At 39.6% G+C, this 25,041-nt stretch overlaps 1 protein-coding gene across 7 annotated transcripts in view; it reads right to left on the reverse strand.

Annotated features, from left to right (window-relative positions):
* Nucleotides 1-887: 887 nt before the first annotated feature.
* kiaa0319l (KIAA0319-like ortholog) overlaps nucleotides 888-25,041 on the reverse strand; it is a 33,219-nt gene continuing 9,065 nt past the window's right edge. For all 7 annotated transcript variants that reach the window (XM_040021062.1, XM_040021061.1, XM_040021060.1 and 4 more), the window contains 21 exons: nucleotides 21,784-22,052; nucleotides 21,506-21,592; nucleotides 20,761-21,007; nucleotides 17,636-17,725; nucleotides 17,113-17,210; nucleotides 16,892-16,979; nucleotides 15,054-15,146; nucleotides 14,839-14,971; nucleotides 13,553-13,658; nucleotides 13,311-13,433; nucleotides 13,091-13,214; nucleotides 10,852-10,984; nucleotides 10,480-10,628; nucleotides 8,482-8,633; nucleotides 8,219-8,357; nucleotides 6,650-6,809; nucleotides 6,370-6,512; nucleotides 4,778-4,900; nucleotides 4,455-4,545; nucleotides 4,256-4,347; nucleotides 888-3,527 (listed from right to left, as the gene is read on the reverse strand). In XM_040021062.1, the coding sequence (XP_039876996.1) occupies nucleotides 3,331-3,527; nucleotides 4,256-4,347; nucleotides 4,455-4,545; nucleotides 4,778-4,900; nucleotides 6,370-6,512; nucleotides 6,650-6,809; nucleotides 8,219-8,357; nucleotides 8,482-8,633; nucleotides 10,480-10,628; nucleotides 10,852-10,984; nucleotides 13,091-13,214; nucleotides 13,311-13,433; nucleotides 13,553-13,658; nucleotides 14,839-14,971; nucleotides 15,054-15,146; nucleotides 16,892-16,979; nucleotides 17,113-17,210; nucleotides 17,636-17,725; nucleotides 20,761-21,007; nucleotides 21,506-21,592; nucleotides 21,784-22,052 (2,837 nt within the window). In that variant the 3' untranslated portion in view covers nucleotides 888-3,330. The remainder of the gene's footprint in view (nucleotides 3,528-4,255; nucleotides 4,348-4,454; nucleotides 4,546-4,777; nucleotides 4,901-6,369; nucleotides 6,513-6,649; nucleotides 6,810-8,218; nucleotides 8,358-8,481; nucleotides 8,634-10,479; nucleotides 10,629-10,851; nucleotides 10,985-13,090; nucleotides 13,215-13,310; nucleotides 13,434-13,552; nucleotides 13,659-14,838; nucleotides 14,972-15,053; nucleotides 15,147-16,891; nucleotides 16,980-17,112; nucleotides 17,211-17,635; nucleotides 17,726-20,760; nucleotides 21,008-21,505; nucleotides 21,593-21,783; nucleotides 22,053-25,041) is intronic.

A 25,041-nucleotide genomic window follows, 5' to 3' on the forward strand; every position in this document is an offset into this window, starting at 1 on the left:
AAATGTGCAAAAGACAAACCATCGAGGGCAGCAGGCTTATAAAAGTAAATGAAAAGACCAACCAGAGGATCAGTCTGATACACGGGTGTTTGGATCCCCTGTAATCAGAAAAGTAAATGTTATACCAACCCTATAATATGTAATGAACGCGCAACAAAGAAATTAGATTTTTTTCCAACCACGTGATAAAGCAGAATTTTTGTGTAATATAAAAATGTCTCATCTCCATTTCAGAGCAAAACAAACACCTCAAAAGTTTTATCCAGGCAAAACTTTTTCCCACAAAGTTTTCTCAGATCACACAAAGGCGTTTCCTTTGAATTGTGCAGGCTGTGGAGAAAAACAACTAATACAAAGACACAGAGAAAGCACAGAGAAAAAAAAGAAAAGAATAAAAGTATTTTTTTACCTTAATCAGAGGTAATTTTGTTCAGATTACACAAAGCAAGAACAAGCCAACACTGTTTTTTTGTTTTTTAACTTTAATTTACACATTATCCAGTTGCATCAGCAGGATCACAGAACAAAAGAAGGGGTCATCCTTCACTAAAACTTTATTAATAATAAAATATTAAAAACAAAAACAATTACACCCCTTTCATTTAACAGTTTCTCCTCATTTATCTCTGCCTTCACAGTGGACTCAAGGTCAGTTCACTTGCATCTAAACAAATCCCAAACGTAACAGCAGACAACGCAACATTTTTGTGTCCTCCTTTTAACTGTAAAAGGAGCTTTGGAGACCAAAAAAAAAAAAAAAAAAAAAAAAAGATGAGTCCATCAGAACAATTTGGCTGTTATTCCAAAAAAAAAAAAAAAAAAAAAAAAAAAACCAAAACAAGACAACATGAGATTTTTTTCAGTGGTTTGACGTTGCTGGCACCTGGGTGTGCTTGATTTTAATTTGCCTCCCACAGGAGGTCAAAAAAAGATGGCCCGATAAATTCAGCAGGTGCGAATAAAACACATTTAGTGCAGCAGATCCAACATCGGCATGAGATGACTTTTTGCAGTAATTTGAGAAAAAAAACCCCAAAACAAACCCCAGCTTATTTCGCACAGAGTACAAGCTGAACTGAATCAATGATGTACCCTTTTAACATTCAACAACGAACATAGAAAAGTGTGCCTCCAGATGAGGACTTACATGTGTCAGTTTCACATTCTGCATGCAAAGCAATCACACTGTGAGATGATACGTCAGGGGAGAGTCGTTCTGCTAAAGTTTGTCTGTCGGTACGGTCCAGCCAAGAAACACCTCAGATTACTGCTGATGAACAAACAAAGCCTTCCTGCTGGGCCCCGTTCGTGGTTTATTTCTGGTAATCTGCTCAAAGCGTACGCAAACATCCTTCAGATTAACCTCCTGCTTATGTCCTGTCCGTGGGAAGAAATAATTTGTTTTCGGGATTTAGTACAGTTTTATCTCCGATCGGATGCGCAGCTCACTCGTATACTTAAAGTAAGTTTGCATTAGAAAATAGAAAACATCTTTTACCTTTTCAAAGATTTTCCTCACATCCGAGTCAGCTTGAAATCTGCATCTCCCGGCCAACTTTAACACTCCATCAACTTTAAGATATCTTAATTTTACAACCATTAGAGTACAAACTCTTAATGTTTCTGTATACCTAATAATGACACTGTTCAAAAAACACAGAGTTGACTATAATTAAAAAATTAAAACTCTGGAAGAAATAAACTGATTTAACTGTTTTAACCTTGCTAAAAAAAAAACACTGTGTTTCTATGTTTTTGCACAGCACAGGGCCTGTGGATTTTTACTCCAACTCCATAACATCAAAATCACTTTAAAAGAAGATCTTTTAATGGTCAGACTGAAGAGGATGAATACCATTAAATCCAGAAAAATGATATTGTGACTTGGCTTTTTGATGGATTTAAACATTCAGTTTGTTAAAAAATGAGCATGCTTGTCCAAGTGTGCTGCGAGTCTGCAAAATTTAGAGCTGCTTGCATCATGGAGATGAGTGTAAAGCATGAGAATTACATTACTGATGGACATTCTTCCTACATATTCAGTACCGCAAAGTCCTGCGTTTATGGCTGAACCTCCCAACTTCCAACCGTCACATACGAACCTCTCCCTTTTTTTAAACCAACAAGAGACAAAGTGAGACAGCAGACATTAAAATCAAAGTGCATCCACGTCTAATCACAGCCAAAAGGTTGTTTGTAAAAACAGTAACAAAAACTCTGTGGTCTTCAGGGTTGAAGCAGTCATCACATTACCAAAGGTGATGAGGAAGCAGCGGTCTGTCCTTCAATCTCCTGTTCTTCATCTTTCTCCCAACTGCCTTCCTCACTGAGACCACCTTTGTTACAGTCGTGTACTCCAGTTATTTAATCCACAGAGAAGCCTTGTGAATAAAACCTTACAACACTGTGACTCTTCTGTGGGTTCATAAAAACATAAAAAAAGCAAAAAAAAAAAAAAAAAGAAGCAAAAAAACTGCTCTGAGGAAACATCTTTTGGCACAGCAGCCACAGAAATCCACACATACAGCTGACATACAAACATGCAGCCGATCGTATCAGGTTGTACCAGAGCTGCAATCTGTCGCTCTTCATGCACATAAATTATTTAAAATATTTTCTGAGGTGGTTTCTCCGAGCCGTTGGCAGCTCAGATCAGTTTTGGTTGTTGGTTGGTTGTCTTTTTTTTTTTTTTTTCCCTCTCCGTCATGCTTCAGATGAACAGAAACAATCAGAGCAAAGTTAACCATTAATTTAAAAATGGCAGTGTTTGGTAGCATCAGGTCGACCTGAAACGGCGTGAATACAACGTGTTTGTACATGCGTGTCTACAAGAGGCAAGGTGTGAGCGTGCCAGGTGGCTGGTTTTCGTGTCATTGAAGCAGTTTTGTTTTTCCCCATGTTAAAAAGTCACTCGAGCTACTTCCTCTCACACAGTCTCCCAACCTTTGTAAGCCAGCAGCAGGAGAGGGGCAGCACTACATTCTTTATGTCTCTGTGTTAAATAATAGGGGTCTAATTAATATTTTATATCATTCAAAACACAGTGCTCACCCCTGGTTCTCAGTGTAATGGCAGTTTCTTTTTCACGTCGTTCTGGCTCAGTGTGGGTGCAGGGAAGCTTCAGTATCGTGGTGTTTTTTCTGTGACAGTGGGACAACACGGTCCCAACATCTCCTCCTCTCTCCCTCTTCCTAACTCGGGTATCTCCCAGTCTGTCTTCACGGAGGAGAAGTGTGAGGTTTTTGTGTTGAAGACCAACGAAGGGGAAAGAGGAGGCGTGAAGGGGAAGAGCTGTGTGAGGGCAGCTGTGAGCTCCCCCCTCCTCTCTTGCTATAGCCGCTCCTCTCTCTGCTTCTTGGCCCTCACCGGCCCCTGGCCATTCCTCAGGGAGCCATTCTGAGGCCTCAGAAGCTGCCCGCGCTCCTGATCCGTCCACGGGATCCCGCCCTGCCCTTCGTCACTGTCCAGGTCAGAGTCCGAGTGCATGAGGGCAGAGGAAGTGGGAGCGGGAACAGGCTTCAGGCGTGCTGAACGAGAAAGAGGAGAACAGAAGCGAAAGAAACAGTGTGATGGAGCTGTCCTAAACATCGACTATGCAGAAAATTTAACTCAGTCTTTGAAACATCAAGTTTTTTGTATTGTGGCTAAAATAGAAACATTGGCTAAACATTTACATCAGTGTTAACTTATCAAAAGAAATCTTTACAAGAAAGAAAAAGTCGAGTCTTACCATTTGTTAACACCTTCAGTGTTTATTTGGGCAGTTATTTTTGAAGAGCATTGGGTAAATTAACTGTAAATATGACTAACCTAACAACATTCACACTCATCATTTAAAAAAAAAAAAAAAAAAGTTTTGCTAAAGTTGGAAAACGTTGTTTAGCTCATGCTGCGATTTGCCACAAAGGCCGAAAGCATCGACTCGGGTCAACTTGCGGGCCTTTCCTCTGCATATTCCCTCGCTTTCATGTCTATATACTTTCCCAATCTAATCTAATCTAATAAAGGAAAAAAAAATGGCCCAAACAAATAATCTTAGAAAAATACACAAAAGAAAAACCATAGCTGTGCATGCAATCTTATTACAAGTAAGGAAGTACTGGTATTGTTGTTATCTCTATAAAATTTGATTCAAGATGTTCAAGTTCCAGTCAAAATACAGAAGCAGCAGAATTTACTCTCTGCCTGTTTCTGTGAGTGTTAACAGGCTAAATGCAGGCGGTGGTGTGAGTTTACGTGAACGCGTCTATCTTACCAGCTCTTGGCAGTTGCAGCTCCAAACAGTCCTGATCGTCAGCTTCTAGCATTTTGTATCGACTTTTACTCCTGCGCACTTTGCTCTTACGCCTTACAGGAAAATAAACACACAGGGAATCAATGACAATTACCCCCATAAAGTTATTTAACAATAACCCTGACAGAATATTAAAAAAGAATTTAGATAACAAACTCACCTGTTGCAGCAACAAACTATCCCCCATACAAATGTTGCCGCAGCAACCACAATCATAAAGGATGCTATCGTCACATAGAGCACGCTCCACTCTGAAAACAGAAAAAATGATGTGGTAAAAAGTGTGTAATATTAAAACGGCTCTAGAGTAATGCAAGGCAGCTTCGACAACAAAGTCACAAAAGACTCGCCGTGCCTGAATACAGCGACAGAGATTATTCTGATTCTTATAAACAGAATTAAAACAATAAAAACAATAAAATTGATTATTTATTGATTTTTGTTTATCGACTCTATATTTTACTGTAATGCCTCCCTTCTTACCGCAGTTGCTCTCTGCGTCTCCGAACTGAGCTCTGATAAAATTCTCCATCCAGAAAGGGTGACAGACGCAGCGCCGCGTGAATGAGTCACACTCGCCGTGGCCGGAGCAGTTCAGCTGGCAGACTGAGGAGGGAGAGCGACAGCAATGTTCAATAAACCGTCAGAGCTTTAAAACTTGGTAAACAGCAGATTTAAAGTGCTAAAGAAATACTTATATGACTTAGAAATAGCTAAGAAATCTAAAACTTTGACCTTGCATCATTAACCGAGCCAAAGACTGCAGACTGCAGACTGCACGAGCATGACTGAATAATAACAGTCTGATTTTTATGGTTTATGCATTAAACAGTGTGTCTGTGATAAGTTCAGTTTGTCTGTAGGTGGGATTACTCAAAAACATTTTCTGTGATCAATACACCATGTTTTACACTCTGTGTACACTTTAATGTCAAGGAAAATTTTTACTGTTGTTACTTTTGCTACATTTAGTAAGTTTATTTTCATTCTAATTTATTTTATTTGTTTTAGTGCATTTGTTTTACCTTATAGAGCCATTTAGTTATTTTATATTCAATTATTTACTTTTTGATCAATCTTATTTGAATTTTTGGTTTCAATTCTGTTTAATGGAGCTCTTTAACCTTTCCGTTTGATCAAACTGAGCTTTTTTGTTATATTCTGTTTTATTGAGCTACATTAGTTTTTTTTACAGACTGTGTTTATCATTTTAGCTGCTGTAAAAGTAATTTCCATACTTTTGGGATAAATCAAATTGATCTGATATGAAGCCTTATTTTAACCTTTTGCTGACAAAATTTGTGATTTTAGGCTTTTGAAAAAAAAAAAAAGACAAAAAAGATTGGAAATCAAAGACAAGAATAGATATTTTAAGAATAGACATTGTAACTGACTCCCATCAAAATACTTTTTCTAATAACGACCCCCCAAAACATAAGATTATGGGTCAGGGTTACATCTAGTCTTCAATGATGAATCCGGTGAGATTTATTCTTCTGCATTAAATCTATGCTGTATGTACATCATAGAAACAGCATGCAACGACTGATTGGTTTAGTCAGTTGACAGCTAATGAAAGAAAATTCATCAACTTAAAGAGAGAAACCTCCCCACAGCTACAATTTGGCGACAAAGCTGTAGAGCTATTCAGGCACAGGAACAAATACATCACCATCAACCACTAATGTAGGCCAAGTTATAGACTCTACACAGACGCATAGACACAGAAGTGTAAATTATGCTAAGGAAGGATCAGCTTTGATATTTTAGCCAAAGTGAGGTCTGGCCCATCTTAGCAGTGATTCATTTTAGGAGTCAATGCAGATCAAAATATAGATCCAGGAATTTTTAGGAGAAATATAATAATAGGACAAATTTTTACATTTTTGCAAAAACAAAACCAAACTGGGAGACACTGTCTTGATGATTTCAAGAACTTATCAGAAATTAATCAATGCAACTGTCACCTTGAATGTCCAAAAACCAAGGCTTTTAGAGTCTGCTGTAACATAGAAGCATCAAACCTCTTTTTCCCCTTTCCTTGTTCCATTTCGTAACGTTTATGTGGTACTCACTGACTGTATCCACTCGTCGGGCCTTGAAGATGAGGAAGTCATTCTTCTGTTTACGCAGTTTGTTGCGCAGGCCGAGTGCAACATTACGGCCCGACAGTGGAGGGCGCCCTGGGCCGCCGGACACCAGGAAGACCAAACGAGTACTGAGAATGGAGGAGGAGGGTGGAAAACAAACAAACAAACAAACTGTCAAAGGATAATTCCAGCTCTGTTCACAGTTGGTTTCATGACTTTCATCATCAGGTTTGCACACTTGTCTAAAATCTGGAGACAAAGTCACCTGTGCTCATTAAACGCACTGATCTCTCGCACAATGATGTCGCTGTCGAGCACACCCAGTAAAACCCCAACCTGTCGCAGCAGCATGTCGCGCTGACGTTGGGACACCTGCGATACGGAGACCTCCAACACCAGTTCCACCAGGTCCCGCTCCCGCACGTCTGATGGATAGACGGGAAAAATAGGGAAGAGGGAGGACACATAAGGTGACAGTGAGACGGAAAAAGTGACATGAGGAAAACGGGCAGATTGCAGGATCCATCTGACTCCCTGAAATCTGGGAGAGAGTCCAGAGCGCCAAGTGACGGATTAGTTTCTGGCCGAGTGTGTGTCTGTGCACCGTATGCTGTGCTGACCTGCTCAACCTTCTGCTGCTGGTTGTTGAGGCTCCTGCTGTGTGGAAATCATTTGCATGCACAGAGTCGTTTGAAGAAAAAATAAACCATGCAGCAGTTGTGTTTCAGTATATTTTTCCACAATGTCTTTTAATGATCACAAGAATTAATTTTCCCCTCGTTTGAATCTTTATCTGGCTACAAAATAAAAGCCTGAATAGAAACCACAGGTCTTTTATTGGGACACTGCACCACAAAAAAACTGATCACCGGAAAATAATCAGCAGTTTTATTAGGTTTTAAGTGCATCAGTATCAAGTTACGTTGCTACACTATACAAATAAATATATAGTTTTTCCCCAAACCAGGAAGTTTTAAAATATTTTAAATGTTTAAGCTTTTCCACTTGAACAACTTCAACATCCTTCACTCTAACACCATAAATGGTTAATACCTAGATATCCACTCCTGGTAAAACAGTTAAATCAGTATGAAATAAACCAGACAAATTGTATGTCTCTCGACATACAATTTGTCTGGTAACCTAAGCAATGCATAGGTTGCTTAGTCACTGGAAAAAGATTAAAACGTTTTAGGAAGGGGTCAGAGTGGCATATAAGAAGATTATTTCAAAAGAAATTTCACTTCATTCAAAGCATTTTCTACTTGGTTTGGATCCGGAAGGTCAAAGTTGTGATAAAACACTGATGAACCTCTTTTTTTTTTTTTTTTTTCTACACAAGTAGCTTATAGGATTGTTTTTGGATTTAAAAAAAAAAAAAATTAAACCAAATGATACAGACTGGATAAGAAAGAAGTGGTGTTTTTGGTTGATATGAATCCATTTTCATATCAATTTTGATATAATTTTTTCCTTTCATCATAGGAAAAAAATCACCATCACTGTGTGAATATTTTAACAGTTGGCTGTTTAACTCATTAAAGTCTAAAATGGACTGACTGCCCGTCCATCTATCCAGCAGCCTTCTGTTTATTCAGTTAGCACAGGCTTCTTGACTCAACTATATGTGGACCAATGACATGTAGTCACACCTGAGCCCATTTTGAGACGCTTTTGAATGTTGATGTGTTTTCTGAACTGTTTTTGAGAATGTGTATTCTCTTTAGTTGAACATAAGGAGTAATTTTTATATGAAATAAAGAAAGATATTGTTAAAAATAATGAGTATATCTTGGGGATGTGTTCATATGCATATTTTTGTAGGTCTGCTTACCTGGTTTGACCTCCACTGTGCCCCTCCCCTTGCTGCTTTGTCCTTTGCTGTCAGTTACAGTCAAGATGAAGCTGTATTTGCCCTCCACCAGGTTTCCAAGAAACAGCACTGCCTGGTGGTCGGAGCTGTTCAGCACATCCTATTAAACAAAACAAAACAAAAAAACAATACATTTTTATTTATTTCTAAATCTCATGGTCCCTGCAATAAACTAAACCAGAACTAAGATCAGTTAAAGGCCTGATCATAAAGGTCCGTCTCACCCCAGCAGCAGGACTGGTGTCTTCTCTGGTCCACAGGTAGCTGAGTCCACCTTTGTCATCAGTGGACTGAGATCCATCCAAAGTGGCGGTCCTGACAGGCAAAGAGATGGGTGGACTCGACACAACACGAGCTACTGGCGGTTGGTCCTTTTCTGGAGAAAAAACATTAAAATTTCATAAACTTCTTTACAATGTGTCTCTGTTAGAGCCCCCTGCTGGTCACTGGTACATGCGCTACAGTATTTTAGAGAGAATACACCACACAGTTTAAATAGATTAGATAATATGTGCTGTAGATTCATGTCATTTAGGTAACTATCCCACACTTTCAAAGACACAGGATACATCTTTTTTGTAACCCCTACAGTTTGTCTGAAAGCACCACACAAACAAAAACAGCATCTCAATAACACAATCATGCTTTTTCTCATTCAAACTGAGGCACATTCAGATCACTCAGATCTACAGGAGACCTTATATCTTCTCCCTCTAAATACTCAGAGAATCAAAAGCTTATATGCAACTACACCACTTCACTGCACGTTTACAGCCAGACCATTTTCACATGTTTATGATTGTTGTGCAGCTGTCACTCCCTCTGGACTGTTTCCCATTAATAGCACAGTCTTTTGTTTATACAACATAACAGGATGAGCTCACAGAGGGCTTGTTCTCATTGTTCTAGCGCATAGATCGCGACATTATTTGGTTTAAACTGCTGATGATTTGGTTTGATGTGGAATATTTCAGTTCTTCAGCTATAGGATCGGATTTTACTGCAACACATCCATGAGGTCAAACCTGCTTGTCACAGGTCTGTTCATTGTAAACAAGATCAAGAATGACCAGAATTGTTTAACGGAAATCAGCCCAACCTTGGTTGTGCAATATTTGCACAACCAAGGTTGGGGGAAGGGTGGGGACCAGTTCCATTTTGTGCACTGGTGACAGGAAAAACTGCTGAATATTGTGAGTCATTATTAGAGTTAGCGCATAAGTCAAGAGGGAGTAACTGACAAAAGTAACTCATCATTTAGTTTCCTACTATTGTTCTCCAAGCAATGAATGAATGAATGAATGAGTGTGTCACATTTGTGCTGCTTTTAACCTTTAATCTGAATATTCTCCCCCCTCTTTGTTGCTTCCTCCACTCATTACTCCACCCGATTATGGTTTCCAGTACTGATATTTATACTCTGGTCAGTGATAATGGGAGTGCACAATAATCTCCAGCTTTCCTAATCAAATTCTCTTATGGGTTCAAAGATCTGAACAAAATCCAGATTAGCGTCACTCCTCACCACACCCACACACTTTGATCTGGGATTATTTTAAAAAATGTACAGAGAACAGGCCTCTGAATGGCACCTAAGGTAATAGTTGGACAACACTCCTACGTTTGAAGGACCAATAAGCATTCTAAGATAATCCTTATAAACAGATTGCTCCTAATTTTAGCAATATCGGACAATCATTCTTGTAATTCCATTTTAATCAGGCTGTTCTAAACAGAAAGCCTTCAGCAGATCCAAAAGGCTACACTGAGAGCTGGATAGGGACTAGAAAGAGAGAGATCATATTTATCCCATATTGGGTAACCGACTGGCCCTACAGAAGGTCTCTTCCTGTTAAAAGGGAGTTCTTCCTTTCTGCTGTTACCAAGTGCTTAAAATTTAAAATTCAATATAATGATAAAGCTAAGGCATTTGATGCAATAAGGCATGTATTAGCACAAATACTTTAAATACCGCACTAGAGTGAATTAGTTTATATTTATATCGATCTCTGTGTGTATGTGCATGCATTAAACCATATGTTTGTCTACATATCCGAGTGTGTTTATGTTATTCCAGATAATAACTGTGCTCTCGCTTCTGTAATTAACATATAAATTTCAAAACATCCGTAATACTCAGCTGTCTGACTTTGACCTAAAGCAGCTATTTTTCTTAAAGGAAAAGTCTTATTCCACACCCACACAAACACACAACTCCCTACCTTCCTTAACGATGACCGTGACAGTGTCGCTGCTCTCCAGCTTCCTCTCATCAGTTACTGTCAGGGTAAACTCATATGTGCCGACCTTGAGACCTGTCACCGTGGCAACGGCGCTGTCTGCATTTTCAATCTTCACACCATCGGGACCACTGGTAGAGAAACAGACGGACCAAAAAAAGATCGAAACATGAAGGGAGGGACAAGGGGAATTAAAGAGGATGTGGAAATGTTAGTGACAGCGACTGAAACCTGTGAATTCAAGTGTTTTATATTATAAACCTCTCAGTAACTATGATTGAGGTATCACGTAAACTATCATTCTAGACTTTAACAACAAAAAATACAAACTGCATTAATCCATATTTATCTGACCTGTTCTTTGTCCATTGATAGGTGGCTATCTTCTGGTCATCGTGGCTCTTATTGCCATACAGTGTGGTGTGATCCATGGGCAGCGTCAGCTCTTTCTCAGGTCCTGCATCTGCTACTGGTGGTTTATTATTTTCTGAATGAAATGTGAAAATGACACACACAACTCCATTATTTGGACCACACTAAATTACAGTATAGAAGGACAGATTCAATATTAGTGTTTGGATCAGCTTGACTGGGCAAGGCCTCAACGGGTCAAACCATTCTATTTAAATCTATGTTGTTCCACGTTTACAATGCATCTGTAGCAGTGCTTTGGTTATTTTGCAAATGTGTGAATTGTTTAGTTTGTTGACTTAACATTGGATCTGCTCTTGGTATCAGCAGATCCCCAAAGCGAATTTATTTAAACCAGTAATGTTATATGAAAATTTTTAGTTTGTTTTGAATTTGAAAAGTAAGAGTTGGGGGAACATTTTGCAGCTAATTAGGTTAACCGGCAAAAAGGTACATCTACAAACTGTGAAACTTCAATAATCTTTCTCAACATAAATTTGCAAAGACTGCAAAATATCAAATGTATTACAAAATATGATCAAAAGTGTGGGCTCTATCTATCTATCTTCAGTGCTGCATCAAAAACAGACATGATTATGTCATGAAATCACTGCATGGGCTTAGGAAGACTTGGAGAAATCATCGTCTGCCAGGTCAAAGGTTGCAGATTAAAGGTCTGTAATGCAAAGAAGAAGCCACATGTGAGCATGAGCCAGAAATGCTGCTGTCATCTCTAGACCAAAGCTCATTTAAAATGGACTGAGGCAAAGTAGAAAACTATTCTGTGGTCAGATAAATCCAAATTTGAAATTCTTTTTGGGAAACACAAACACTGCATCCTCTGAACTAAAGAGGAACGTTATCAACCCTCTTTTCAAAAGTCTGGTGGTACGGAGGTGTATCAGTGCCAATGGAATTGGTAGCTTGCACATCTGGGAAGGCACCATCAAGATATGCTGAAAGTCCCCAAATGTTCACAGACTCTTAATAGAAGAGAGTCAATACATTTAAACAAAGACACAATTTCATTTTTAGATGTTTTACCTAAATCAAATTTGAAAAAATAAATAAATTTTGTTTTAAACATTTTCTCAGTTTAAACATTTTATGTGTTTTCTATGTTCTATTGTGACAACAGTCTGGTTTTATGAGATTTGCAAATGATTCAATTCTGTTTTTATTTACATTTTGCACAGACTTCCGACTCTTTCCGAATTGAGGTTGTAGAAGATGGAAATCCAAATCAGAAAACTGAAGGCATTACAAAGTGCTTTGTATCTGCAATCTCTCTAATGACCAGAAGAGTCCGGTTTCATTGGTTACAAAAAGAAGTCCAGTTGTATATAATGAGACTATGAGAAAACTACTAAAGCACAGAGCTACAATTACTGTCCGAAAAACCTGGATTGGGGAGCAGGCCTCCTCAAACTAGGAAGCTCTGGGCGTTCAGGGGGGTCAATACTAAAATTTTCAGCGATTTGGAGAGACCGACCAGTATTTCAAGCCGAGCTAGCTTGACACGAAAGAAAACCCAATATTTGTATAACACAGCTAATGTAATAACATCACTGTAACGAAAACCCTTCTATGATATAAAGGACCAGTGTCTTTCTGACAGTAACTAAAGCACAGCAGTTATGTTCTGAAGTACCTGGAATTAGATTCTGACTAATAACATCGTCATATCTTTCAGGTGCGATGACTCACAAGATAGCCTCGGTCTAAACCTAGCAGACCTTGACCTTGTTGTTGTGTGTTCACATTCGAGGTCCAACATAAAACAGTACATTTCCAGTCTACAAAGTGCTTATCACCTTGAGTGCACTCTGCTCCCTCATATGATTACCCTTCACTGTTTGCTAAACAGGAGCAGTTTAAGTGCCGACATTCTCCTCACACGTCATGAAAGGTCACAAATTAATGGCGACTTACACACTGGCTCAATTTGCTCTTTGATGTGTAAATTTGGGAGAGACAAGGGGCGAGCAAGAAGCCACACAGGGTACACTGTGTTCAGATACGGCATCTCTTAAATGTCAAGTTAAAGAGATTTATTCGCTCCATATGGTGAACAATAGCTCAGAGTTGAACAAACACTGAAAAATCCTGAGCTAATGTGTGACATCTGTGATGGCTGGGAAGTGATATCTGCTGAGGTGGCATGAACTCTCCAGCTGTTTACCTGGCTGCACGATGACGGTGACCTGAGAAGTGTCCTGCTGTCCAGCTGAGTCCGTCACAGTCAGCTGGAAGGTGTAGTCTCCCTCTTGCATTGCTGACAACTGTAGGATGGGAGTCCGTACACCCTGAAAAGCACAGTATACGCCACTGTTAGCTACGATGATCTTATCCACAGAAAAATAACCCAAAACACGTGAATTCAGCTGTGTGGAGTATTGTACCTGCATCTCCACCACTTTGTCTTTGCTCTCTGGGCTGAGGGACCACTCATAGGACAGGGAATCGTGGTCGTCGGTGCTTTGGTTGCCATACAGAGTGATGGAGTTGCGTGGTAACTGGATGACCTGGAAGAGGCAAGAGAAAAGTTATTAGGATTGCTGCAGTTTGGCATAAATAACTTACTTTATTTTCATGTGATAGCAGCACCTGCAGGTTGGGGCATCATACAACAGAGAGGACAAACCTGGTTTGGGCCGGCGTTGGCCACAGGTCGATAGTCCTTGGCTTTGTTAATGGAGAGAGTGGCCTGTGTCGAGTTTGTAGCTCCGTCCGAGTCAGTTACTGTCAAACTGATACAAAAGGAAGATGGGGATGCATTTATGGGACAACCATAGACATGTGTGCTGCAGAAATTAAAATCTTTTTGCCAAAATTTCATAGAAGATGCTTAGTTTTGCATTTCTTTTCTGATTCATCTTGACTTTTCTGCCAGGAAAACATTATTTACCATAAATAAATAACAACGTTGTTTGAAGACTTTCAGCCCTTATTCAAGCCTTATTTGAAATAGCACAAATATAAACCTACAAATTTATGATGTCAACCCAGATAAGCCAAGCAGTGAAATGATGGACGTTAACTCAGAACCAGCGCATCACTATTTTGGGGTTGTTGTTTTTTTTTGTTTTAGCTTTTAGGTCAATTACACAACAAGTATTTAGTGTTTATTCTTTGCTTTTTGAACTATATTTTAAAAAAATATCACAATTTGTAATATGCTACTCAAATATAAACCCAAATAAATAGCAATTTAACAGAACTGATCTCAGAGGTTATACTTATTGGTCGCATCACGTTTAACCTTCCCACTGTATAAATTTAGAAGACACAGAGGTTTCTAGCTGACTTCCATAACTTAAAAGCTGTGCTCCGGGTCTATATTTATTAATTTGTTTTAAAGAAAGCTCACTGTTATTATTTGCTGCTGCCAGCATATCAAAAGAAGAACACTTTGTCAAATAAATCATAAATCTCTCTCTGAAAATGATCCAGATGGAGGCACTTCAAAAATACGAGTAGGTCATGAAGACACGCACTTGCCCACATAATGAGGCCATATTAGAGAAACTAAAATGCACTTGTTAAGCTGAGTACCAAAGAATCAATCAGATATTTTCAAAAGGGACTGCTTTTTCTGTTATTTATTTAACAAGGAGAGAATTTTCTTTTTCTTTTTTTATGTCCATGCTAAATAAAAGAACATCACAAAAAAAGATTTCCTTTAGTTGCCCAGTGTATTTAGAGATGTGCTACAGTATCCAAATGTTTTCACATCAAACTAGGGATTTTCCTGTTTACTTACACAGGTTGTGCATAATTACTTCCTCCAGCTTCCCAACACCTCTGTAACATCTGTAAAGTCAGTTTTACTCAGCTGCATTTGTCTGCAGGCCAACACTTCAGCAAAACAGGTGTGCGTTTTCAGACTTCACAACTAATCTCGCTGAGATAAGTGTGATTTCTGTTTACCTAAATGTGTAGTTCCCAGGCACAAGGCTGGTGAGGGTGAGTACAGGGGTGTCAGCAGAGACCTTCTCCTCCCTCAGAGGACCTTTGACCTCTTCCCAGTGCCACGCCACCACCTTGTCATCATCAGTGCTCTCTGTAAAGGGAAGACAAGGATTTGGTTTTCCTTTCTTTAACTGGTGCTAAATGACTGTGTGTGTACCATGTGGGAGACTCACGGCTGCCGTCTATCACCGTAGAGCTGGTTGGCAAGGAGATCTCCTGGAACTTTGGGGAAACTACGGCAACAGGAGGCTTGTTTACCCGTGGCTCTGTCAGGTGGAAAATAAGGAATTAACTCGCTTACTGAGCTGCACATTAGGCATTAGTGACTGAGGCAGTAAGAACAGGTTAGAGGATACCCTGGCAAATACAGAAATACAACCATGTGTGGGAGAAAAGCCGGGCTGTCTTCCAGCAATAAGGGTTTTTTTTTTTCCTTATAAGTGGTTAACGAGTGCTTTTTAGCGGCCAATTGTATTAATTCGGGGGGGGGGGGGCAGTACATTCAAAACACTGCAGAAGATTAACCACCTTACATGACTGCTTAGCTTCATTAGATGCAACATACAGATCATTACAACTGCAAATCTTTATAAAAGAAACAAACACAATGAACATTTATGGATATGAATTAAAATAAACGAAACAGGTTACATTAAAATAGTCCTGGTATAATTCAAAAGCACATGTAATTTGCAAATCAAATATGGCTATGTAAAGCAGCATCAACATTATAATCTTACTACACACACGAACAGTCATTTACATCTCTCACGCCAGTGTTTTTCCACCAAGTCCTGATGTCCACTTTTGTAAAATTAAGCGAATGCAGATGTGCAAAAGCTCCATTGGACCCACTAGACCCAAACATGTGCTGTGGCACAAGTAATCAGTGCACACACCCTGGCCATCCACATCAAGACATGGTCCATCAGACTAAGCCACCTCCTTCCATTGTTTAAAGTCCAGTTCTAATGCTCAAAAGTCTCATATTTTTTGGGCTTTCTGCGATTGACAGGGGTCTGCATAGGAACCCTGACTGGTCTGAAGCTATGCAGGCCCATAAATCTGCTTTGCACAGGTTATTCTGACACCTTTCTATCAGAACCATATAGATATTGACCACTGCAGACCAGGAAGACCCAGGAAGTGCTGCCATTTTGGAGATGCTCTGATCCTTGTCAAACTCTCTCAAATTATTACGCTTTCCATTTTTTCCTGCTTCTAACCGCTCAACTTTGTATACGGTCTATGGGTTTCACACCACGAACTTTCTACACGTCACCACATGGAGGTGCGCGTGAGCATGCGTCTGACACATTAAACAATTACATTAACAGTAACATTAACCTGCTGATGATGTGTGGGGGTAGCACAGGTAAAAGTGAATTGTCCTGATTGGTGTAGTCACACTCGCCCACCCAAACCCCACACTGACTGCTCTGCAGCTACGCAGCACCACACACAAAGGATTAATTTACAGGAGTGAGAACGCGCCTGCTGTGAATTATCACTTGCTTAGAGCCGTTTTGAGATGTTTTGGTGCTACAGAAGAGAGTTAATTTTCCACACACTTTAACAGTACTACATAATTTTGCAACTAATACATAAAAGCTTCAGCATTAAAACATCGCTCTCCTGTGTAGCTTTATTTGACACAGTTTCTCATTTGTGATTTACAGCAGCTGCACAGTGATGAGCCGGCGTGGCGGTGCCACGTTCTTCCAGTGCCTGCGACATGCTCGTTAGCGTAACTGGTAAATCTAACCTGCCCGTGGGTGTGAACACTACATTCACCCTGCCTTTTACTCTGTGACAGCTGGCTACAATCCTCACGTGACCTTGATTTTATAAGGTGGTTTCAAAAGTAGAATAAACAGTCACAGAGACCCCAAAAGTCTTACAAAATGATATTATTGAGAAAAAAAAATGTAAATCATAAATAATCCACTGAGAACAAGTGTAAAAAGAAGCTAAATCAGCAGCCATGACAGGAACTAAAGAGTTTTCATACCTGGTTTGACTGTAACATTAACGTAACCTTCTCCGTGGGCGCCCTCCCCGTCCACTGTCACCTCAAACTCGTACAGGCCCACGGTCAGCTGAGGAGACCCAAAGAGAGGGAATCGAGTCAACCAGAAAGAAGAAGTGATCCTTTTTGGTTACATGGTCAACAGAGTGCCACCTGCATGATTTTATTTATAGCAAACATGAATATGAAACTGTGATCTGCACCTTGCTGAGTTTCAGAGTCTTGCTGTGCTTCCCCTCCATCTCCCCGCTGTAATCTTTGGGATGAGTTTTTAGACGCCAGTCAAATGCATAGTTTGTCCCTGTAGAGAAAAATACATAAAAATAAATACCCAAGTGTAATAAAAATGTACGCATTCAAATAAAATCTACTAGATACAACGTTTTTACACTGCAGCATGTTAAGGAGGGCTCAAGGGATTAACAGACTCATGATGTGTGTTACTCTTCTGAACTCTATAATCTTTTTCAGCATAGATTTGAAATTCTCTGACAAGCGTTCAGCATGACGTACAAAATGATTAAGACTCATGTCAAGCGCAGTTTAGTCCATGCATTACTGAACAGCACAAATAACGCACAGTTTATTAATAATTAGTAACTGGTACGCATAGAAAAATCCACTCCATGCATAATTAGCTCCTCCTACACACTCATTTTTCCCCTCAGGTGTCAGGAAACTGATGAAAAGACTGCATTATTTCATACAGCGTTCCATTGGTCTCACCATTTGGGACCACATAGGCGTAAAGTTTGACCTCGTTGAGGGGCAGCGTTACCTCCACACTCTTTCCTGCTGATACCACCAGCTCCCTCACTGTGATAAAAAACAGAACATTTAACATTAAAAAAAAAACCCAAAAAACAGTCACTTAATCGAAAACCTTATATTTAATTAGAAAATGAATACTGAAATGGATAAAATTAACCCTCAAGCAACCAACCAGTACTGGTGACAGAAATGCCCAAGTAGGGTCAGTTTTATCTTACACAGGAACGTTTTTTTCCATTGGCTCTGTCTGTGTTGTAACAAATATTCTAATAATGTTATAACGTCATTAATTATGGTTTCCAAACATTTTTTCATGCAAAAAGGAGTTTAAAAAATTAATTGTGTAAACAACACTGCCTTTGTTTACACAATCCTTATCTGTTCTTTCTTGCAAAACAAACTTTGTGTATGTGTTGGTTTGTTTCTTTGACTGTGAACCCCTCTAACCAGTGGTTAAGCAACCTGAACTGGCACTCGGGCACACCGTAGAACCCTGGAGGTTCTTATATGTAACAGATATTATGACATGATGCACCTGTAACACCTGATAAAAAGGACAGGATCATTTTTATTTCTCGACAACAGAATCATATTTATATCCACAAAATCCACACAAAAAACTGCGCATGACAAGTTTTCATCACATTGCCTAGAAACCACCTGGCAACGGGGTAAAATTACCTTTTTTTTTTTTTTTCTTTTTTTTTTTAAATAATACATTTTTACATTAAGCCCCCCTAAAAAAACAAATACATTAAAATATTCTCAAAGTGATTAACTAAATAAATTTGCTAACAGCTCAAACAGGGCACAGAATACTGTAACGTGGCCATATATTAGACATTTTAAGACCAAAATATAGATCAAATATAGATGAACTTCCCTCCTTTGTTCCTTTCTGAGTGATTTGGACTGCACTCAGTCACTTCAAGGAAGAGATGAATATATGTGAGTTTACACATGTGCCATAGACGACATAAACGAGTGTTATCTACTGTTTGCAATGGTTAAAACTGCTATTATCAGTAATCAGATATCTACAATGAAGGCAATAAACAGATGTGACAGGCACAACTCACAGCGATACACAGACTGCGCAGCTTCTGACAGCTTTATTAATCATTTCAGTGTCTTTGTCGTCATTTCGATTTGCTCTTAATGCTGACAGCAGTAACTGCTGCAGAAGCAGCAGGCAGAGACAAAAACTGTGTACACAAACTGTACACAAAACACCAAGTGCACAAAGATTAACGAGCCGATTAACTCGCTGCTGAACAGACTGGAGCATTTAGCAGTTTAAGATACAAAGATTTCCCCGAGAGCAGATGGAGACCACATACAGAACTAAAAGGAGGGTGAATATTGGAGTTAAGCATGACAAATAGAAACATTAGATTCAAAATCAGTTGTAATATTTGAACTTAATGTGCATATCGGCAACTGTTTGCCATTTTAACTCAACAACTGTCAGTTTGTTACATCTGTTGACTCTAAAGACTAAAAACTGACTCTGAAACTTTCTTTCCCGAAGAAAATTAATTATTGTATGCTGCATTTAGTCTGATACAGTGGCATAAAACAGTGGTTAGTTTTAAGGCACAAACGAATGAACATCTATTGACCCTGAGTCACACACATCTGTGTGAAGACCCATTAGGTTTTAGGCCTGCAATTTTTGTGAACTGTGGAAGATGCATCACCATTCCACAAGCTCATTGATCCTTTAACCAGATGAGCTAAAAGCTGTTAATCTAATGAGTAAAGGAAAAAAGGTCCAACTTTGTGAAATGCTGACAGTTCCTGCACACCCTGAGGATGACTCATTTCAATGAAATCAAGCCTGTAGTTTGTTCCTGTCGTAGTGATGTACGTAAAAATCGGTGATTTTGGTTTTCTGATAGAAGATGTTCAAATATATTGCTCCTGGACTCTTTTTTTTTGGAGTTCTATTCTTGCAAATTTGCCCTTTCCCCCCCAAAAAACCTGCTTAATTTCTTTGTGGCACACTCACTATATGGATACACAACATTTGCACAGAGAATCTTTTCTGAAAAATCAGGGTCAATTTTGAGTAAATGAATTAGTCAGATTTTTATGCCCCATTTAAAATACAAGGAAATAAGACACCAGGAGAAACCCTAATTAATGATCAGCAGTGAAATGTTTCCTTGTTATGCCCGCGGGGCACACAAAAATTTACCAAAAGCTGCCATTTGCCCCCAGGCCAAGCATTACGAACCCTAGTGCTAGATGTTCCCTGCCTGGTAAACACCTCTGCCCTTCAATCCACCGGCTCAGTTTACACAACAGGCTTTTTATTTAAAACACTATTTTTTAAAACTCTGGTGGCATCATCAAGATGATTTCTTCAGATGTTTTAAAGCTCCTCCAGGGAAACTGGAGAGTTTATAATATCAATTTTCAAAAATGTTTTGCTAGTTTTCTCCAGGAATAATACACTGACTGTGTAAAAGTGTAACTACTATGAATTTCAAATAAACTGACTGTGGCTATAAAACCACAAGCCGCATTGAAGGTGTAGCAATTCTATTGTTAAAGTCAAAAGGCTTTTTCAGTGTGGACATGCAGAGATTGGCTTGTTGCTCTTTTTCCAGTTTCTCTACAGAGACGGTTCTGTAAGTGAGGACAGACTGATCATACGAGTTAGTCCTGTCTGTAGAAGTCCGGCCGCTTTCTCTCAAAACACATTCCTCCAGCTTACTCTCATTCAGCTACACACCCACAGAGCACACTGATTTCATCTGGGAAAAATAACATGTGAGCAGTCTACCATAAAATGTGTGGGCAAAGTAAACAGTTGCATTCTGTTGAACCATTTCAAACAGGAGGGTGAAGCGTCTTCTGTACATTATGAGTATGTGAGGCTGAAATATACAAGCTGAAAGCTTAAACCAAATTTAGAAAAGGAATTTTCATCTGACTTCACACCAGTTCAGTACTGTTACATTATTAATTAATTCATAGTTAATACATGAAGACATATTACTGAACAAGCCAAAAATAGGCGATGGCTGTCAGGGGACGTGACACCCACTGCTACCCACAGATTCCTCACTTACCGGCCTGTGTCGGGGTTGTGTTAATGGTCGAAGAAGCTGCTGTGGGCGTGCTGACATCGCTGTCATTGGAAGACGACGCAGCAGCATCAAGGGCGACGTTGATCGTTGAGTTCTGCGGCGATGGAGCAGGAGGCGTGCCTGAACTCCCATTCGTTATCTGGCTGATGTTCTTTTGGGAGAGTTGGATGAGAGCGATGGTGCTGGGTGCTGCTGATGTTGGCTGAGCTGCCTCTGTGTTGGAGCTTCCCTGTAGGCAGAAAGTAAAAACCTCAGGCTATAAAGTCAGAAATCAGAGCAGATCTGTGTCTGGAATTGGGGAGATTTGAGGAATCACATCAGAAATGTATGGGTTCATATCTGCAGATATGTATGTATCATTCAAATTAACCAATAAGTGTGACTGCAGGGAAGAGGGTAGAAATGTGACAAGTCAAAAGAGTAGGAGGAATGGCCTGCTTTATAAAACTGAGAGTGCATTAGCCAGTAATTTTAATGGAGGAAAAAAAAACTACGTACTTTATTTTAACATTTTGTCTCATTGAAATTGTACCTGTGTACAAATAACTTATACAGTTTATGAGTAGGACATACTAAATGCTATCACAGAATAGGAAAAGCATCTCCAAATGTATTATGAAATTTGAAAATGTTCTACTGAAATCAGAAAATGCAGCTGTACAGAACTGCATTGAGTCATATGAAAACTTTTTAACAGGAGTTTCACATCAGTTTTCTGTCACGTTACCGAGCGGATATGGGGTCTTTTGTGTATTCTGTGGCTTCCTGTAGGTGGTGCACGGCGAATCGCTCTCCGCCTCACACTGACAGGGACCTTAAAGTGAAGTTACAAAAACAGTGGCATTTAGACAAAAGTTCCCTAATCTGTCTTTAAAAATAAATAAATAAATAAATAAAAAAAAATCTCATCTGATAGCAGTATCACAATCAATGACTGAATCATCCAAAAAAGGCAGACAGATGCTGTTTTCTTAGAACAGACAATCTCTTCTTTTACAACCATACCTTGGAGAGCAGCTGCAGGAGACCGAGGGACTCCTCGTGGGGCTGAGGCAGGATGGAGATGGGGCAGCCTCCTTCACGCGAGCAGCTAAGAAACACACAGCGACCGCCGAGACTCCAAACAGCATTGCACTTTGGCTCCAGGCAGCAGAACTCCCAACACCTCGCTCCGGCTCTCCCATCTGCTAGAGGGTACCAACCCAGGCTTATGATGCTGCTCCAATGGATGCCCAGAATTCCACCGGTGACCCGGCAGTGATTTGCTGACACACCTGGACCAGGACAGAAGGAAGTCAAGATCTATGATGGACTGTATCCATGTTCAAAATCAGACTGAGGAAAGAAGATAAATTCTTCTGAAACACCAACTGAAGGTTTCACTGCAGATACATTCTGGAAAGGACTTAGCAGAAAAGAAGATGACATTTGGTTTAAAAAGGAAAGGTAATAAGACAACCTCTCGTAACATAGAAAAACAACACCTCTCTCTTACATCTATATTGGACAGCAAATTGAAAGGATGTCCCTAATTTTCTTCACCACTTATCCTGTCCCTATTGAACCTGGATTGATATATCACAGTTTTAACCTGGAGAGACAGAAATCATTCAACGTGTCCATACCTTTCTGCAAGCTTCAGGGAAAAAGACCTCTCTGAAGCAACTGTGCTAATCATTAGACCACTATGCCAATCGAAAATACCACAGAGAAACCGAATATGTAAATCTGAACCCGATTTCTTGAAAGACAGAAATGAAGGCTGAAGATAGCTTTGTTTAAGCCCAAACATTATTATACAACCAACAGGGACAGCAGAAATGATGAAATCACTTCACCTTTCAGTACAATATAGGTGAACAACAGCATCTCTTAAAGAACAAGAAAAGCCGACTTCTCACCTTTAAAAGTTGCTAAGAGATCAGGAAAAGTAGTTTGGGGCTAATAAAGGCCATGCCTAGCTGACTGAATTTAGCCTGGAAAAAACAACCTTCATGGACGTCTAGTCCTTGATGGATTGTTTCATTAAAAAAATTAATTAATTAAATAAATCAACGGCATCGAAGGTGACATCATAGGGCTACCTCTACTCTTTTCACCATTTCACATGTTTATGACCACAACAACATTGTTAAAAAAGGGAAAAGGGTAGTGGCTTCCAGCCATAGCTACTGAGACTTTCAGATTCAGCTTTGACTGAACATTTCTTAGAAAAGTCGACAGGCAGCAGTTTGAGGAGCCAACCAAGGCTACAGCGGAGAGAGGAAGTGCAGCTTTTCCCTGAGAAAACAGGACGCTGATTAAAAACCAAAGCACAGTGTTCAGTACAAACTAAAGTCTGCCCTCTGAGCCAGACATTATCAGACTAATATCAGCAACACAGTGAGCTGATTAGCTGCCGTGTGTGTGTGTGTGTGTGTGTGTGTGTGTGTGTGTGTGTGTGTGTGTGTGTGTGTGTGTGTGTGTGTGTGTGTGTGTGTGTGTGTGTGTGTGTGTGTGTTCGTTTTCAAGAGCATTACATTACTGTCCTACACCTTTTATAGTCTCAAATGGGTTCAGGTCAATCCATCCACTATCGTTGACAAGCGATTTACTCTGCAGCCAGGTACAGTAAAAGGGCACAACCCTAAAAATACCACAGACTGTTAAAGTAAGAGAGGGAGCAAAGGCAATTTATATGTCACCAGCACAAAGAGGCCAAACGAGCAATGAAAATGGTACAGCCAAGTCACTGTGAACTAAGCGGCATTACAACATAATAAAAATGCTTTTTAAATCTTGTCTTGTAAGTTTTTCACTGCTGCAGCAGATCAAACACACACATACACGCCAGTGTAATTTATCTGCAACCCACAGCATTCCTCTGCAAAGGTTTGTTAATGAATACAGCACAAGAACTGGTTACTGTACTATGCTTAGTGGCCTCTGTTTATAAGCCTCCGCCTGCAGAGTACAACACACGATAAAGAGACAACTAAATATTTTTCTGTTACTGATCTTATTCAGTAAACGCTCATGAGCAGGTCCGTGCCATGCCAAAATATATTTATAATATACAAGAAATATTCCGAGGCACACCACTCACAGACATAACTCAAACATGCTCCTATTTACCGAGGCCAACTGCGCACACTTAATGTGAATGTCCATATCATTAAATTCACTTTTGTTACACGCTGTGTTTAATGCTATCTTCTCTGATGCTTTTAAGGCTCATGTTCACACCAGCTAGCATTTTGAAAGTTACGGTCCATAAGATTTGGTTTCTGAGCAGTGCACTAAGCTGCAAGTTCAACACAGTCAGGCTCTCTTTGCAGTGGATGGCTTAAGCTAATCAACTTTCTTTGTTAAGCCAGTATTTCCGCTTCAGGCTGTGTGTGCTTACGTAAAAGATGCTGCCATGTACTTCTAACGTGACAGCCAGGTGCACATTAGAGGTCTGAAAATTTAAACTAGATCATTTTTTAAGTGTTACAGATTATGCTGTGTGCTCAGGACTTGCACAGTCCCACAGCCCAATTATTTTGAGCGTGAAAGTCAATATTTAGAATGCCCACATTTATTCTTCAACACAGCATGAACTCTGTTAGGCAGGTTTTCTCGTAATGTCTTTAACTTGTCTTATTTTGGCTGCCTGTTGTTCAATTGCACTGGGTAGGCCGGTCTATGTATTTGACAACATTAGCAGTGTGTTTACGATCCTTGTCATGCTGAAAAATGAAGCAGTTGTCAATCAGATGCATTCCAGATGGTACTGTATGTCAGAACAAAATCTAGATCCCCAGCACCACTGGCAGAAATGCAGCCACAAATCATCTGTGTTCCACAGATGGCTGTTGTACCTCTCTCTTGACCCATGTTGTAAATCCTGATGGCAATTTGAACCAAAGAAGTCAAATTTGGATTTATCACTCCATGAGACTTGTTGCCACTGATTTACAGTTTAGTTTTTGTGTCATTTGGCATGCCTTGGCCCTTTTTTCCACAGTTTCCATTACTGAAGAATGTTTTTTTGACAGCCACTCTTACAGTACTTAAGAAACAGTAGTATTTCTTAAGTACATGACTTTCAAATACTGGTAATCTGTTGTAGATAGATCTTTAGGTCTGCCGATTCTTCTTTTGTTCTCTGCTTCTCCAGTTTCCTCAAACTTTGTAGAACACACTGCACATCATGTCGACATGTGCCAAGTTATCACCTAATAGTTTTTGGGAATCACCTTGTTGAGGTAAAAACACAATTTTAATGCCTGTCAGTTTGTA

The sequence above is a fragment of the Simochromis diagramma genome, unplaced genomic scaffold (genome assembly GCF_900408965.1).
Source record: "Simochromis diagramma unplaced genomic scaffold, fSimDia1.1 OVJJ01000753.1, whole genome shotgun sequence".
Taxonomy (NCBI): Eukaryota; Metazoa; Chordata; class Actinopteri; order Cichliformes; family Cichlidae; genus Simochromis; species Simochromis diagramma.